This window comes from Cupressus sempervirens, chromosome 3 (assembly GCF_028749045.1).
Source record: "Cupressus sempervirens isolate cs-2001-9-10 chromosome 3, ASM2874904v1, whole genome shotgun sequence".
In the NCBI taxonomy this organism is placed as follows: Eukaryota; Viridiplantae; Streptophyta; class Pinopsida; order Cupressales; family Cupressaceae; genus Cupressus; species Cupressus sempervirens.
The window spans coordinates 383,316,001-383,331,943 of NC_143120.1; the positions used below are offsets into that span (position 1 = coordinate 383,316,001).

At 34.1% G+C, this 15,943-nt stretch overlaps 1 protein-coding gene across 1 annotated transcript; it reads right to left on the reverse strand.

Moving 5' to 3' along the window:
* Positions 1 to 354: 354 nt before the first annotated feature.
* On the reverse strand, positions 355 to 2,802 carry LOC149566610 (glyoxylase I 4-like). The gene is made up of 3 exons (XM_089819908.1): positions 2,266 to 2,802; positions 968 to 1,070; positions 355 to 861 (listed from the first exon to the last, which is right to left on the reverse strand). The coding sequence occupies exons 1-3, from the start codon at positions 2,424 to 2,426 to the stop codon at positions 580 to 582; spliced, it is 546 nt and encodes a 181-aa protein (XP_089676034.1). The 5' UTR covers positions 2,427 to 2,802; the 3' UTR covers positions 355 to 579.
* Positions 2,803 to 15,943: the final 13,141 nt, after the last annotated feature.

Sequence of the window (15,943 nt, forward strand, 5' to 3'; positions counted from 1 at the left end):
TGTGACTATAAAATTTATATGTATGTCAATTGAATTTGTTATACTATATCCTTTATATGAAAAAAAAAAATTAATGTATAGTTTTATCCTTGACTTTTATAGATTTTGTGTTATCAAAAAAATTGCTAAGTCCTTTCATGACCAATTTTCTCTTTGACTTTTGGAGATTCATATTGTTATTAAAATTGGTATGTCCATATAATGTTTATTATTTTATATGAGAAAGTTTTGATACTTCATATCATTTATAAAATTGGCATCCATAACAAGATTGTTTCTTGTTGTCAACAAAGATCCATTGCAGGAATGAACCATTATTTTCATCTCGTACTCCATGCAAGCTTCAACATGAAATAAATAAATAAATATGCTCACATAAATATATGGTGCAAGACCCACTCAAACAAATTACAATGATAGGCTTCTAGCACAAAACCAATCAAGGACCTATTCTTTGATAGACCCCAAGAAATCAATCAGATTATGCAAAAATGTGTCACTCACTCCACCCTATATCATACCAAGAATATCAAACATGTCCTAGAATTTGAATCTTGGGCATTAACACAAGATGCAAATTTACAAAGAAATCTCTTTTTGTATTGACATAACTGGTGCAATCTTTTGTGTGGCTATAGAAGGATAGTGGAGATGAGAAGGTGATTTGAAATAGAGTGACCCAACTCCAAAGGATGTGGGCTCTATTGGAATATTCTCACAATTGCAAATCTCTACCATGAAACCATCTGGGTCATGTATGAAGAGTTGATCTACATATATGCCTCCTTCCTCAACTATACATTTCACATACTTGATCTTCATCTCCTGCAAACTTCTTTCCACACCTTGCATATCATCACACTACAAATCCAATAATGTTAGTTTATGTTGATTAATAGTTCAATAAATCCATTAATACATTTGGGCTAAACATTGAAAACAAGTTGAGTAGATTAAGATTGTGTACCTGAAATGATATGTGATTGTCTCTTGGATTTATCTCCTTGAGTGTTGCATTATTTGGGGTGGCGCTTTGTAGCAAATGTATGCCTATCCCATAATTAAATAGCCTGTTCAATTATTCAAAGTGCATGTTAGTACTAGGGAGTTAATACTATTGAAAGTTATGTGAGATCATGATTTAGTGACTTTTAATGCATAATTTTTTTTTAATAATTATCAACTTGTTATGGACAACATGGTAGATTCGAGATTTAATATTGCTAGATGGATGGTGTCCAATGAGGATTAGAAAAAAAGAATTTGTATTTTTTGCAACAAAAAGATCATCGAAATTAAAAGATACTTAGTCACAAAGTGTGAATATTATGAGGACATTTATATTTAGAATGAAATGAATCTAAAAGTGTGAGCAGTTCAAAGCTTCACAAAAATAGTGGGTTTCTTGATCAGTTCTTATAGCAAAAGAGTTATTTGAGGAGGCAAGGCTTCACAAAGTGGATGTAGATTATAGAATTGATTCAAATGCGAGATTGGTAAATTGGTGATTTTCAACACATATTATGAAGTTCAAAGATTTGAATTTTCCACAAAAGAATTACTGAAACTGAATAGTGACTCATCATAGTGCAGTTTATAAGAATGTTTGTATTTAAGAAAAAAATAATTTTAAAAACCGTTAGTTCAAATGAATTATTCAAAAATATAAGACTTTACAAAATAGATAAATAAGATTCATAGGAAAAGTATTGACACTTGAAAATGTATAAAATATATGATTCTTCATTTTTAAACTCATTGATATAGTCAACAACAATAAAAATAATCTCATTTCAACTTTATGTGAGAATGAGTGACATTTAGGACATGATTAATATTCCTAATGATTTTTTATCCTCCGAATACAAATGACATATTTTCAATGCTATCACCATCCATCCAGACCTTATGAGTACTTTAAAAAAAAGAACTGCACGCATGATCATGTACTTTATGAATAAAAACAATCAAAGAACTACAATCATGATCATCAATGATCTAAGTAGCATTTATTTATTTACACCCACTTATGATCATTAATGATCCAGCCAGCATTTCTTCATTTACACCCACTTATGATCATCAGTGATCTATCAATTTAACCCACATTCGCAAACCACCATGAAAACAGAATCAAAGTTGAATACCAAAAAACCATGGCATAGCTCATTCATTAAAAATTGAGTTGGAACTAAATCCCATCAATTCAATGCACTCAAAACACCCATAAATTAAATCCTTGAAGAGTGAAAGAATTTGACATACCAGGCTCCATTGAAATTGAAAGACCCTGGCCTCTTGACAGGAATAAAACCCAGCACATTTTCATAAAAGTCAATTGATTCCTCTACCGATCTACACACCATAGATATATGATTCACACATCTCAAACGAAGTGGCCCTCCTTTCTCACCAGAGTTCACCATATTCAACCTTTCTTCTTTGTTCTCTCTCTTCACAATTGCAAGATTCAATCTAAAACTATTGAGATATCCGATCTTTCTTTCTTCACAATTGCAAGATCATCTAAAGCCTCAGCCACAATCTATGTACAATTCTTGGAGCTATTGCTGAAACAGAGATAATGGGTTCTCTTCTCTTAGCAAGATCTTTCTTGTTGCTGTGATTGAGATGGCAACTCAATCAATAATGGAACAAAAACCACATTGAAGATTGAAATGGCAGATCAATCAATAATGGCACAAAAACTAGAATGAGGATTGAAATGGGAATTCAATCGATGTTCTTTCCTTGAATTCGTCGCTCATATAAATAGATGGAAACCTTGACAACATAAACTTTGGATTCTCGTTGCACACATTTTTGCGTTTTGCACATTTTAAGTAAAAATCCAAATGCATGCAAAACCACATCAGCCCACGTGCAATGTAGAAGCATGTGGTTTGTTTATTTTGTTTATTGATAAGAATTGGTTCCAGGTTGGTTTAATTTCAATATAAATTTGATAAAGTAAGTTGGCCTAATAATATGTAATAAGTACCCATTAAGCACGTTCTTTCAAATGTCATTAATAGTGGCCGACATGAATGATGGGTATTCAAACTAGCATCTTCTTTCAAGTATATATATGAATATATAAATATAAATTTGTATCGTATGGTCATAATCAGCTTGGCTGCCGACGAATAATTATAAAACATTAGATATAGTGCTATTGTTATATTTGAAAGTTGAAGATTTCCAATGAAAAGAAGAGCCTGAAAATTGATTTAAAGGGTTTACAAATGGCTTGTAACAAGTTTAATGGTCTTGAACTTGGGGAAACTCTATGCTTAAACAAACTTAGAGTTTGAGAAATATGAATCGATGGGTAATCAGCTAAGAAGTACTAATGTTATATTTTTGTGAGCATGTGCTAATTATACTATTCATTCTTATGGGAGATGGATTTGTTTGAATTTAACTAAGTATTAGATATGGATAAATGAATTTGATTCCAGAATTACACACTTGAATCTTGGTATTACTATCACAATTTGACATGTTGCTTAAAATATATCATATCTCAATTAATGTCTAAATGTTCTCTATGATGCGTAGTTTACTGAGCGCGCCACTTGTTGAGAGTCTTTACAAACAAAGCAACAAATTAAGCAGTCTTGATCTTTGGGAAAAATTCATAAGTAGCTTGAATCGTAGTAGTATTGGGATGGGTGACCTCTTGAAAAAGCCTTGATGTTTCATCGTTGTGAACATCACCTTATTGAAATGAATGTTATTTGGAGATTTATTTTTATGAGTAATGAGTTCATTTGGAACACTAATCATAAAATATGGATGAGTGAGTTTAAATCTAAATCTTCTACATTAAACATTGCTACTATAAGATCACAATTTAGCATATTAAATAAAATATCTCTACTTAGTAAACACATTTCCAACATCTAGATTAGTAATCACCCCTCAATCTGCAACATTAGTCTATATTTGTGAAATAAGTTAGTAGGAACCTTATTGACCCCACACATGAGTATATTTATGTTTTGAACTCAATAATGTAGTATGTAGAATTTATTAGAATAATTTGACAGTTGAAACTTTTAATATTTGTACTGCTCAGACATGATTAAGAGTTGTTAGGACACAACTACAATGTTACAAAAATGTTGGGTAGTAGATTCCATTTTCAAAACAAATTTAATATATTTTTTCTTCAAAATAAATGCATTATGTTAGAGTAGATCTCTCTCTCTCTCTCTCTCTCTCTCTCTCTCTCTCTCTCTCTCTCTCTCTCTCTCTCTCTCTCTCTCTCCTGGGCTTACTGTCTTTTTGTTTCTCTATTAAACAATAGATGTGTCCAGTAGGAGTCCAAGTTGCCTAATGAAAAGATTACATCAGAAGAGTGTGAACTAATTAGGTACTAGACTTTAGAAAAGGGTAAGAGGTTGCATCACTTGAATTAAGTTATGTTCTGTAGAATGCAAACGGTGTGAGGTTAGGGTTCCCTCATTACATTGTGAGTATGTCATGGGTTTTTTCGATAAGTAGTCAGTTCTCATTCCACCTTATGGGAAAAAATAACTAGGTTCATGTCTATATGTTTGTCTATTAAACAACAGATGTGTCTAGTAGGAGTCCCTGCGTAATGAAAATATTACATTAGAAGAGTATGAACTAATTAGGAACTGGACTTTGGAAAGGGGTAAGAAGTTGCATCACTTGAATTAAGTTATGTTGTGTAGAATGCAAATGGTGTGAAGACAGGGTTCCCTCATTACATTGTGAGTATGCCATGGGTTTTTCTTAGTAGTAGTCAATTCTCATTTGACCTTATGGGAAAAAATAACTAGTGTCCAATGGTGATACCAGAATAATTGACACATCAACTTTGATCAATAAAAATGAAAGCCTTAGAAAACTCTACTTTTAACAAAATATTTACAATTATGACATAATATAATCCACATTTAATAAAAGTTATGATGGTTTGGTTCCAATAGGACAATACCATTGGTTTTTAGTTATGGTGTCACCTCCTCTGAAATATGGTAAGAAACTAATCCTTGGAGCTGACTCAACATATTCATCACAAAAAGAAAAAGGTACCAATCAGTCACACACCATTGAAACATCATGTATTTCATTGCAATATCATTAATTTCATCTTCAAATCAAGTTCCACCTTTTGTAGACATGTGTATTCAATCACAACCACTAACACAAGTTGTACAACATGTTACTGTATTTTTCTACTACTATTATAGTTCAATCAAGTACCATGGGTACTAATAGTGATACAAGTTGTCCTCAACAAGTGCAACTACAACAATAATAAGATGTCTCTTACAAAAGGCCACTAGTAATAGGTGTTGTAGGGAATCCCATTGATCAAGGAATTATAAAGAAGCAAAAGGCTATGAAAAGTTCCAATGGTGAGTATAACACCATCAATAGCCACTCCTAATGTTTTGTTTACAATTTTAGGACAAAACCCTCATAATAGTCCAAAAACTTCACTTGCTAGTGCTAGTGGGATAGGATTGAGAATGGGTGTTGTCAATCCTCAAAATGCAATAATTAGAAGCACAAACATAGGTGTAGGCATGTACATCACTGCAAGTGCTATTTCACCTTTCAAATATTCAATTGGCTCAATAACCCCATACTTTCAATTCAATGATTTTGGTAGTAAATTCCAATCAAAGAAATTGGGAATAGACAAAATAAGAAGACGTTGAAGAAGGAAACATTTGTTCCAAGTAGTGATGAAGAACCTGCATCAAGCAAGATATTTCCCATATATGATCCAAACAAAGAAATGATGGATTTCATAATTTTCATGCCCCCACCTAGAGATAATAATCTATCAGAGAGTTAGATTGATCCCTCAGAATTTTTTGTTAGTAAACTAGAAAGGGATTTTTCCAAAATTAAAAATGTGGACAGAGTCAATGTAGAAAAAATGATTAAGTGGTCTATACTTCAATGTTCAAGTTGGACAGAGATAAAATAAAACTGGTGATGAAGGGTGTTCCCCTTAATTTACCACAACAAACAACACAAATTGAGGCAACAAACTATGAGCTTCTTATTATTGCTACAAATTCGAAATTACAGAATTACAATTTCATTATACTTTATTATATAAGATTGACTCGAGACAATTTACAAATTACATTTTTCGGTGGGTCTACTTTTGGAGACCATAACTAGCAAATCATTGACCTGATGAGCTATTATAACCCCCTTTTAGAATTCATGGCTTGATTAAGGTTTTATGTTTTGGACTCTATTTATTGAATAGGAGAAATGTAGCATTTGCTAATTTTCTAATCCAAACTAGTTACAAAAAGTAGCACAAAGATCTCATAAATCATGGTATGTAAAATTAATTTCAAGGTTATGAAATACAAATTTATATTGATATTCTCTATGCCTTCTTTAGTGACTTGAATAAGATTTTAAGTTTGCAATCTATTTTTTAAATAAATGAACTGTAGCTATCACCAATTTGGCAATATAGCCTATGAATCTAAGATCATGATGGTCATAGACTCGTATATATATATATATATATTCAACTTTAGAATTTTACAAACTAAAATTGTACAGAGGTCCTAATAGTAATTTTGATGTTGAGTCTTGACATAATGTAAATTGACCTAATGTTTTTGTTTCTCCCTTGTTGCTATAAAAAAGAATTTAGGGTCATTTTCTTAAAAGGTTACGAAATTTGAGTTGGGTATTGATTTTTGCCAACAGAATCACCCCGAGACTAGAATTCTCTACTTACAGTTGTATTACTAATGAATGAAATCATTGAATTGTATCATATGTGTAAATAAATTCATTAGAATCTCCATGAATTGTATCATTTGCTAAGGATTATGAATTTGGGTATTGACTTTTGCAAACAGAATGACACAGAGTTGAATTGTATTACTACTCAATGAATTGTATCATATGTGAACTATTACTTAATGAGAAATTATAATCCCTATAGATTGTATCGTATGAATTGCTATATTTTCAAAGAATTAATGAAAACCTTAAATAATTGTATAAGATCAAATATGAGTTGAACAATACAATTGAAATCAAGATTAATTGTAAAAGTATATTTGCACATAAAATATTGTCAAGTTATCAAGTTTCAACCACAACAATTAATGATTATGCACATTTGACATTCATGACTCTATAATATGCATGATGGGTGATGAGAAATAGACTAAAGTAAGAAGTTTGATTATTAATAAATAACTAGATCCTAGGACCCACTACTATTAAAATGAATCAAGTTGCCACATCGTCTCATCATCGTCATCCTCACCCTCAGTTTTCTCGCTATCAAGTTCATAGCTTACTTGATTATTCATTGTATTTTTCTTCACTCTCAATCAACATCTCAATTTCAATGCTACTAATTGGTCCACTTCCACTACCAATACCAACACTAGTACATGAGTCACTTTCATTCTTTTTGGCACTCCAAATCCCACTTTGGTTTGAAATATTGCCCAAACCTCTTCTTTGACATTTTTTCTTCTAGATTTTCACTACCCATCGTAAGGAAAATTATGGACATCATACCTAGATGTATAGACCCTCAAAAAAATTTCTAAATTCTTGTGTAATTTATTTCTTATATTTGACTTTAGGAACCCTAAAGCACTTAAAACTCTCTTATCATCCACCGAACCCAATATCATGGTGAGATATAAATCAGTAAGCTTGAAAAATTATGATATTGAGTCTCTTAACATTTTTCTCTAAGCTAGATATTTCCAAAGCCTTGTTACTGATCTCTCTTTGCAAGGGTTATGTGTAATTGTATAGTGTTCCCTCATTATGTGTGAAAAATGGCATGATTGATCTCTCAAATTAGTTTCATCTAAGATTATATTTATGGTTACTCCATTGATTTCTTCAATTTTGAAAAAGTTCTTTATTAGAGTTTGTAGCTTACATCAAAAACTAGTCAACTTGTTGAGGCTCCAATATTGAGGAAACACAATAGCCATAGATTCAATTAGCTTGTCTAGAGGGAATCTAATTCTATTATGTGAGGAAAGGTTATAGGCAATTACTTTTGCATAAGCATTTACAGACTCAACAATCATGGGAAAGTCTTCCCTTGTAAAACATGAAAGTCACTTCCTTGGATTTCTTCCTGGCTCCTCACCCTCAATCTCAAACCTGGAATAGTAGTGCATTTTTATGTCAACTCCACATACACTAGCACATAACTCCCCATTTGTATTGATATGTGAATAATTATCAGGAAATTGTTCAAGTGTTTGATTTTACATCACTTATCAAATTTTATAGTGTCAGATAATGTTCTTTCATATTGATAGAAATTATTGAGGGCCATGTGTGTCCTCTTACCCATGCTAGAATATTATGTAATATGTGTAGTTCTTTGTTGGGCTTTTTCAATATATATCTCGATTCCTCTAGCATAGGTAGAAGAGTTACTAAAGTTAAGAGTGTCTCTACAATAGTTAACATCTAAAGTAGGAAAAGATATTTTAGTTTCCCTATGTCGTTACACTATGAGTTGTTGAGTCCAAGCAATGATGGACATTCTAAAAAAACATGATGGGTTGGTTCATCCAAAGAGATCTATTTGGTATCATTATTCTTAAGAATCGTATTCCTATCAATTATTCCATTGGCAAAGTGTTGAAATTCCCTAAATTGCTTCAAACTTCAATAGAAGTATTGGTAGATCTCTTTGATTAAAAGATTTAAAAAGTTGTACTAGAACATGCTTTCTTACAATTCCAAAAGCTAGATTCATTATATGGGTCATGCAATGAATGCTAATAATGTAGGGTGCACAATTACTTTGTATCTTTGTACAAAGATCATTCATATGGCCTTGCATTACTAAAGCTCCATCTACTCCAATGTACACCACTTTTTGCCAATCTTCATGGTATCTAGACCTCCATATTCAATTAGATTACTTTACACTAGTTCAAATATATTTTATAGTTTTGCACTATCCTTCATTTTAGAAATAGATAGTAGATGAGGTTGGAAAACAAGACTCTCTACAGTATAAACATGTATACGTACCAAGAAGTATTATACATGGTTGTAACTTCCTCTAAAGATAATGCAATAAAATTTGACTCTTTTATTTTTGCCTTTATATCTCCTTTTTCAACCTCAACAAGACAACTTTCTCATTCACATCTGTTGCTCACTGACTAGTGCAATAAAGTACTCATTGATGGATAATCTATCATAGCATAGCTCTGCTCAAATTATAAAAGATAATACTTAACTAAACAACATTTCTCATTTTTTCTACTTCCATTAATTTTCTAAGATAGGATTCAATAGAAATTTTGACTTCAACAGGGTTCCTATGTATTTTCTCTTGATAATCATATACTCGGGCATTCGTAACATGCTAACATTTTTGCATCCTTTTATAAACTATCACTGATTGTTCAACTCCATCTATTATTTCTTTTTGATAAAATTTACGTATATGCTTTTCTAAGGTGTCAATTTCTAGGTGCAACCTATTTTCCTTCATATTTATTGCGAAGCAAATCTTAAATTTATATTCTATTAGAGACTTGCCTTCAATTGTATGGGCCCAATGGTTTATGAATTCCTCGACAGATTCCAACTCTGTTCTTTTTTGAATTGGCTTTTATTTTTTCCTTCCATGCACCACCATCATTTATTGCACTCTCTTCCAACTCCAAGTCCATTATATCATTCTGGGTAGTTTGGGTATCTCTCTATAAATCATCTTCAATGTAATGAGCCTTGCTCAAACTGGTCACAAATTACCCTAATTTTCTACTTGTAATAAATGGTTGCAAGATCCGCAATGAATATAATTATTTCTTTCATCTGTTAATGCACTAAGAAAATAGGATGCATCTACAACCAAGACATCTTTACAAGATTTGAATACAAACTAATATCAAATCCAAAACTTTGGTATCATATATATAAATAAATGCTTAATTTTGTTAAAGACTGACACCTACAGCAGTAGCATATAATATGCATGAATAAATAGGAGAAACCTGGTTCTTGAAGTCACTTTGAGTCTCCACTAACAATGCAATCAATATCTCCAGGTATTATGCCCTAATGATAAGGTAATATAGTGTTCCTGCAACAAGCTCTTGTAGAAAATGCCCTACTTATTCTTCCTCTTCACACCTAGCCCTTGGCCACAAATTCGGCACAATGAAGGGACTGTAATACCACCTCTAATTGGTAATAATTCAGGTGATGTTTCACACCCTCAAAATTGCTATCATTGGGAGTTTTCATTCCCAAAGACAAATTGATTATCTGCAGGCCCTTGGCTCCACAAATATGCATGTAAATGTTAATAACAAATTTGAATGCCTTCCCATCAGGCTCTCTCCTCTATTTATATTATTCCTGCCCCACCCCCACCCCCCCTACAAGAATCATAAGTGTTATCTTATCGCACTATTCTGGAAGCTTCCTCCTTTCCAACAATAGATGAGTTGTGCTTCTTGACGATTCCCTAATATTAAATTAATTAAATATAAAGTCATCTTTTTAATTTTTAAATTATTTAATGACTTTATAAGAAATCAATTTAATTATTTCCACTTAGCCTTCAAAGGACGAAAGGCTAAGAAATCTATTGAGAGGCTAAAGAGATGGGGACACTACAGTCCGCCCCTTTGGAAATTGCTTGTCCCCAAGCAATCTCAACTCTAGATGTTGCAGAATCTCTTAACTCTCCCATGTAGTATCCTCAATAGGTAGGTTCTTCCATTTAATCAAATATTCTCTAATGACATGGCTTCTTAATTTCTTCTCTCTAAAATCTAGTATAGCCTCTAGTATCAAAATCAACTTACCCTCATCATCTAAGGGTGGTAGAACTGTAGAAGGAGCCACATGATGTCCCAATGCCTTCTTGAGGTGTGATACATGGAAAATATTGTGCACTTTTCTATCCACCGGAAACTCTAGCTCGTAGGCCACTTCACCCACATGCCTAATGACCCAAAAGGGTCCATAGTATCATGGCTTGAGCTTCTCTGCACCACTCTTCTTGAGAGTAGATTGTCTATAGGGCTACAACATCAAATACACCATCTCTCCAACCTCAAAAGAGTGTTCCAGTCTCTTCTGATCTGCATATTTCTTTTGTTGGTTTTGTGCCTTCCGAATGTTTTCACGAAGAGCCCTCATGATATCCTAATTTCCCTATAACATGTCTCCAGCATTAGGCACTCTAGTATCACTTATCAACAAATCAAGAAAGCTAGGAGCCTCATAACCATACAAGCATATGAATGGTTTCATTTGAATAGAAATATGGGAAGTGGTGTTGTAGCAGTACTCACAAAGGTATATCCACTTAACCCATCCTTTTTGTTGCCCAGCGATATAATTTCTGAGGTACCCTTCCACCCATTTGTTGACTATCTCCGTCTGTCCATCTGTTTGAGGGTGGTAACTAGTACTTGGAGAAAGCTTGGTCCCACACAATCTGAAAAGCTCCTTCCAAAAATTGCTCATAAATCAACTATCTTGGTACTAACAATGTTTCGTGGTAATCCATGCAATCTAAACACCTCACGAAAAAATAGTTCAGCAACTTGTGTGGCTAAATATGAAATAGTGACCGAAAAAAAATGTTCAAACTTGGTCAAACAATCAACCACCACATAAACACAATCCTTGCCTTGCACCTTTGGCAACTCTATGATGAAGTCCATAGATATACATTCCCACTTCTTGTTTGGAATTGGAAATGGTTGTAATAAACTAGCAGGATATGTATAGTTATGTTTGTTCTGCTGACAAACAACACATTCTCTAACATATCATAGAACATCAAATTTTAGACCCTTCCAAGTGAACCTCTCCTGAATCTGTCGATAGGTTTTGAAATACTCGGGATGGCCTGCCAATGGTGAATCATGAAAAGACCTCAATACTATGTTCTTCACTTTGGATCCTAGAGTCAAGAAAATCCTCCCCTTGTAAATGATAAGATCATTCACCACTGTGTACCTATTATCCTGTAGTGACCCATCAATAATACTTGAAGCCTAAGAATCCTTAGCATATTTTTCCACAATCAAATGATTCCAATCCTCTGAAACCTTAGCCATAGAGCTCAAATGTGGTCAGCAAGACAAGGCATCAATGACTATATTTTGTGAACCTTTGACAAAAGAAATGTCAAAATCATAAGATTGCAACTTGCTTACCCACTTTTGCTGATGGTCATTAAGATCTTGTCGCCCAAGGAAATGTCTCAAGCTATTATGGTCTATTTTAACAATGAACTTATTGCCCACTAAGTATTTCCTAAACTTGGCCAATGCATGCATAATGTCCAACACATCCTTGTCATATATACTGTAGCTCCTCTCAGGGCCCCACAACTTCTTGCTTTCATATGAAATTGGATGTTTGTCTTGCATAAGGACAGCTCCAATCCCCTCACTTGAAGCGTCACACTGTAACTCAAAGGGTTTAGTGAAATCGGGCAATGCAAGCACTGGGCAAGTAGTCATAAGTCATTTGAACATCTCAAAGCATTCCTATGCCTCACGAGTCCAAAAAAAAGCTCCTTTCTTATTCAAATCTATAAGTGGTGTTGCATGGCAAGAATACCCATTGACAAATCTGTGGTAGAATCCACATAAACCCAAAAATCCTCTAAGTTGTGTCAGATTTCTCAGAGTAGGCCACTCAATAATTGCCTTGACCTTATCTGGATCCATCTGAACTCCTTCTGCACTAATGATGTGACCCAAATATAATAATTCTATCATTCCCAAGTCACATTTAGATTCCTTGGCATATAGAGATTCCTTACCAAGAATACCCAAAACTATGTCAAGATGTGCAAGATGCTCTTCCCATGTTTGGCTATAAACCAAGATATCATCAAAGAAGACTAACACAAATTGCCTCAACTATGAATGAAATACCCTATTCATAGTAGATTGGAATGTAGCAGGGGCATTGGTTAGCCCAAATGGCATAACCACAAAATCAAAATGTCCACAATGGTAACAAAAAGTTGTCTTCTCAATATCTTCTTCTCTCACACGAATTTGGTGGTAACCTGATCTTAGATCAATTTTGGAGAAGTACTTGGCACCATGCAATTCATCAATCAATTCATCAATCCTTGGAATGGGGTAACGGTTTTTTATTGTTCTCTTGTTAAGCATTCTATAATCAATACACATCCTTAGAGTGTCATCCTTCTTTTTAACCAATACTACTGATGAAGAAAAAGGTGATTTACTCGGTCTAATATGCCCCATAGCTAGCAACTCCTTGATAGTTTTTTCTATCTCATCTTTAAGTTGCTTAGGGTGCCTATAGGGAGTGGCTATAACAAGCTTAGCACCCTCCTCCAATTCAATGATGTGTTCTATCCCTCTATCTAGAGGTCTACCAGGTGGAATCTCGCTAAAGACCTTATCATGCTTGATCCTCAACTCTTGTATATCAAAATGATAAAAAAAAATTTGCTGCTCTTCCTGTGTTGGCTTCAAAACACAACCTGCTGCCCACTCAACCATGTCATGAAGCAAGAGATGTTCCATTTTCCTAAGAGAAATAGTCTTGCAACCGGTGTCTTTGAGTGCTTTGAACACATGATTGTTCCCATCCATCTCAAATATCATTTCCATCTCACGGAGGTTGAGGGTGAATATTCCTGTGTCATGTAACCATGTCATTCCCAAAACCATATATGTGTCTCCCATGTTCACCACATAAAAATCTGCCTTGAACTCATAGTTATTCAAGCGCATGGGCAATTTTGAAATCATTTTGTCACACCTAAGAGTGAAACCATCAGCAACCTTAACTCGAATTCCCTCAAACTTCTCATTCTGTATACCACACCTCTCAACAAGCCTAGTATCAATGAAATTGTGTGTCGCACCTGTATCAAGAAGAGTAATAATCTTTTGACCAACAAGAAACCCTTGCATCCTAGAAGACCCTTCTTGTTGAATACTTGTGAGATGAGCCTCTTTAAGCTTTACTTCTTCCTCTAGTTCTTCGTCGTGTTCTAATTTTTCTGATTCTAAATCTTTAATTTCAGATTGCTAATCTGAATCAGAATCTTCAATTAGTACCCACATTGCACGATTTGACTTCCCCTTAGGTTTAATAGGGCAGTCATGGTTAATATCATATGGTCCCTTACAATAGAAGCATAGTTTCTTCTTCCTCAAATCATTAAGAGTCTCACGGTCAAGTGAAAAAGTGGACTTATCTTTAGCTTTGTCCTCCTTCTTAGGAAACTTCTTGTTGTCATGACTGGAAAATATTCCCTTTGATGTAAACTTTCTCGTAGGGGCAACGAACTCCATGCTTTGTGCCTTCTTCATTGCTTCCTGTAGTGAGGGAGGATCAAAAGCTTTCAACCAACCCTTGAATGGCTCCACCAATCCTTCCATGAATAAGACCACCAATCTTCTTTCACTAATGTTAGGAACCATGACCGATAACTATTGGAAGTCATTCACATAAGTGTCAAGGGAACCATGTTGTTTTAGTTGTGACAATTCACGAAAACTCGCCTCAGGATCTTTGACATCAAACCTTTCAATCAACCTGTTAGTAAACTCCTCATATGTAGTGATAAGGTTGTGTCCAAGAGTGACTAACCCATGATACCACCACTCGTGAGTAGCTCCTTCAAGATGCAGTGTGGCAAATCTTATGGCATCCTCTTCAGGCATTGGTCTCAAAGAAAGATGATTATCAAGCTTTTGAACCCAGGACCTAGCTGTGCATTTGTTACTTCATCATAGTAAGGCATAGAAATCTTACCAAGTGTTTGTTGATAGTCATTTCTTGGAGCATAGTGATCATTCCTTCCTCCTCTCCTATTCCTTTAATTCATGAATTGATCAAACATCCATATTTCTCTCATATCAGGAGGAAGAGTGGTATACTCCATGTAGGCTTTTCTAGCTTCATCTCCAAATAAAATAGTTGGAGTAGCATGTGGTTGTTCTTCTCTTGGTATAAAGGTGGGAAAAAAGAGGCCTAGAGGCTATTCCTCTAGTGTCTTTAGCACTATGTATAGACCTTCCCTCATTATCTCCACTATGTTCAGCTGTGTTTTGATTTTGAGTGGCTATGTTCTGATTTTGAGTGGCTTGCTGATTCATTTTTGCTAATAAGCATGACAACATATCAAGCATGGTATCAAATTTCCTTTCAACTCTTGCATCCCTATTTTCTTCTTCTGCCATATTTTGAACTATTTTTCTAGTATCTCTTTCTCTTAATGCTTTTGAGGATTTAAACCCTTCAACCTGTGGATTCTAATATTGTTGTTTCTATTGTTCCCTGTTATAACATATTATTTCTCTCTCACTCATCTGTTGTTTGACTGATGATAGGATGGTAGGATGAAGGCTCAGATACCACTATAATGAGCCTTGCTCAAACTGGTCACAAATTACCCTAATTTTCTACTTGTAATAAATGGTTGCAAGATCCACAATGAATATTATTCTTTCTTTTATCTGTTAATGCACTAAGAGAATAGGATGCATCTACAACCAAGACATCTTTACAAGATCTGAATACAAACTAATATCAAATCCAAAACTTTGGTATCATATATATAAATAAATGCTTAATTCTGTTAAAGACTGATACCTACAGCAGTAGCATATAATATGCATGAATAAATAGGAGAAACCTAGTTCTTGAAGTCTCTTTGAGTCTCCACTAACAATGCAATCAATATCTCCAGGTATTATGCCCTAATGACAAGGTAATACAGTGTTCCTGCAACAAGCTCCTGTAGCAAATGCCCTACTTATTCTTCCTCTTTACACTTGGCCCTTGGCCACAAATTTGGCACAATGAAGTGACTGTAATACCACCTCCAATCAGCAATAATTCATATGATGTTTCACACCCTCAAAATTGCTATCATTGGGAGTTTTTGTTCCCA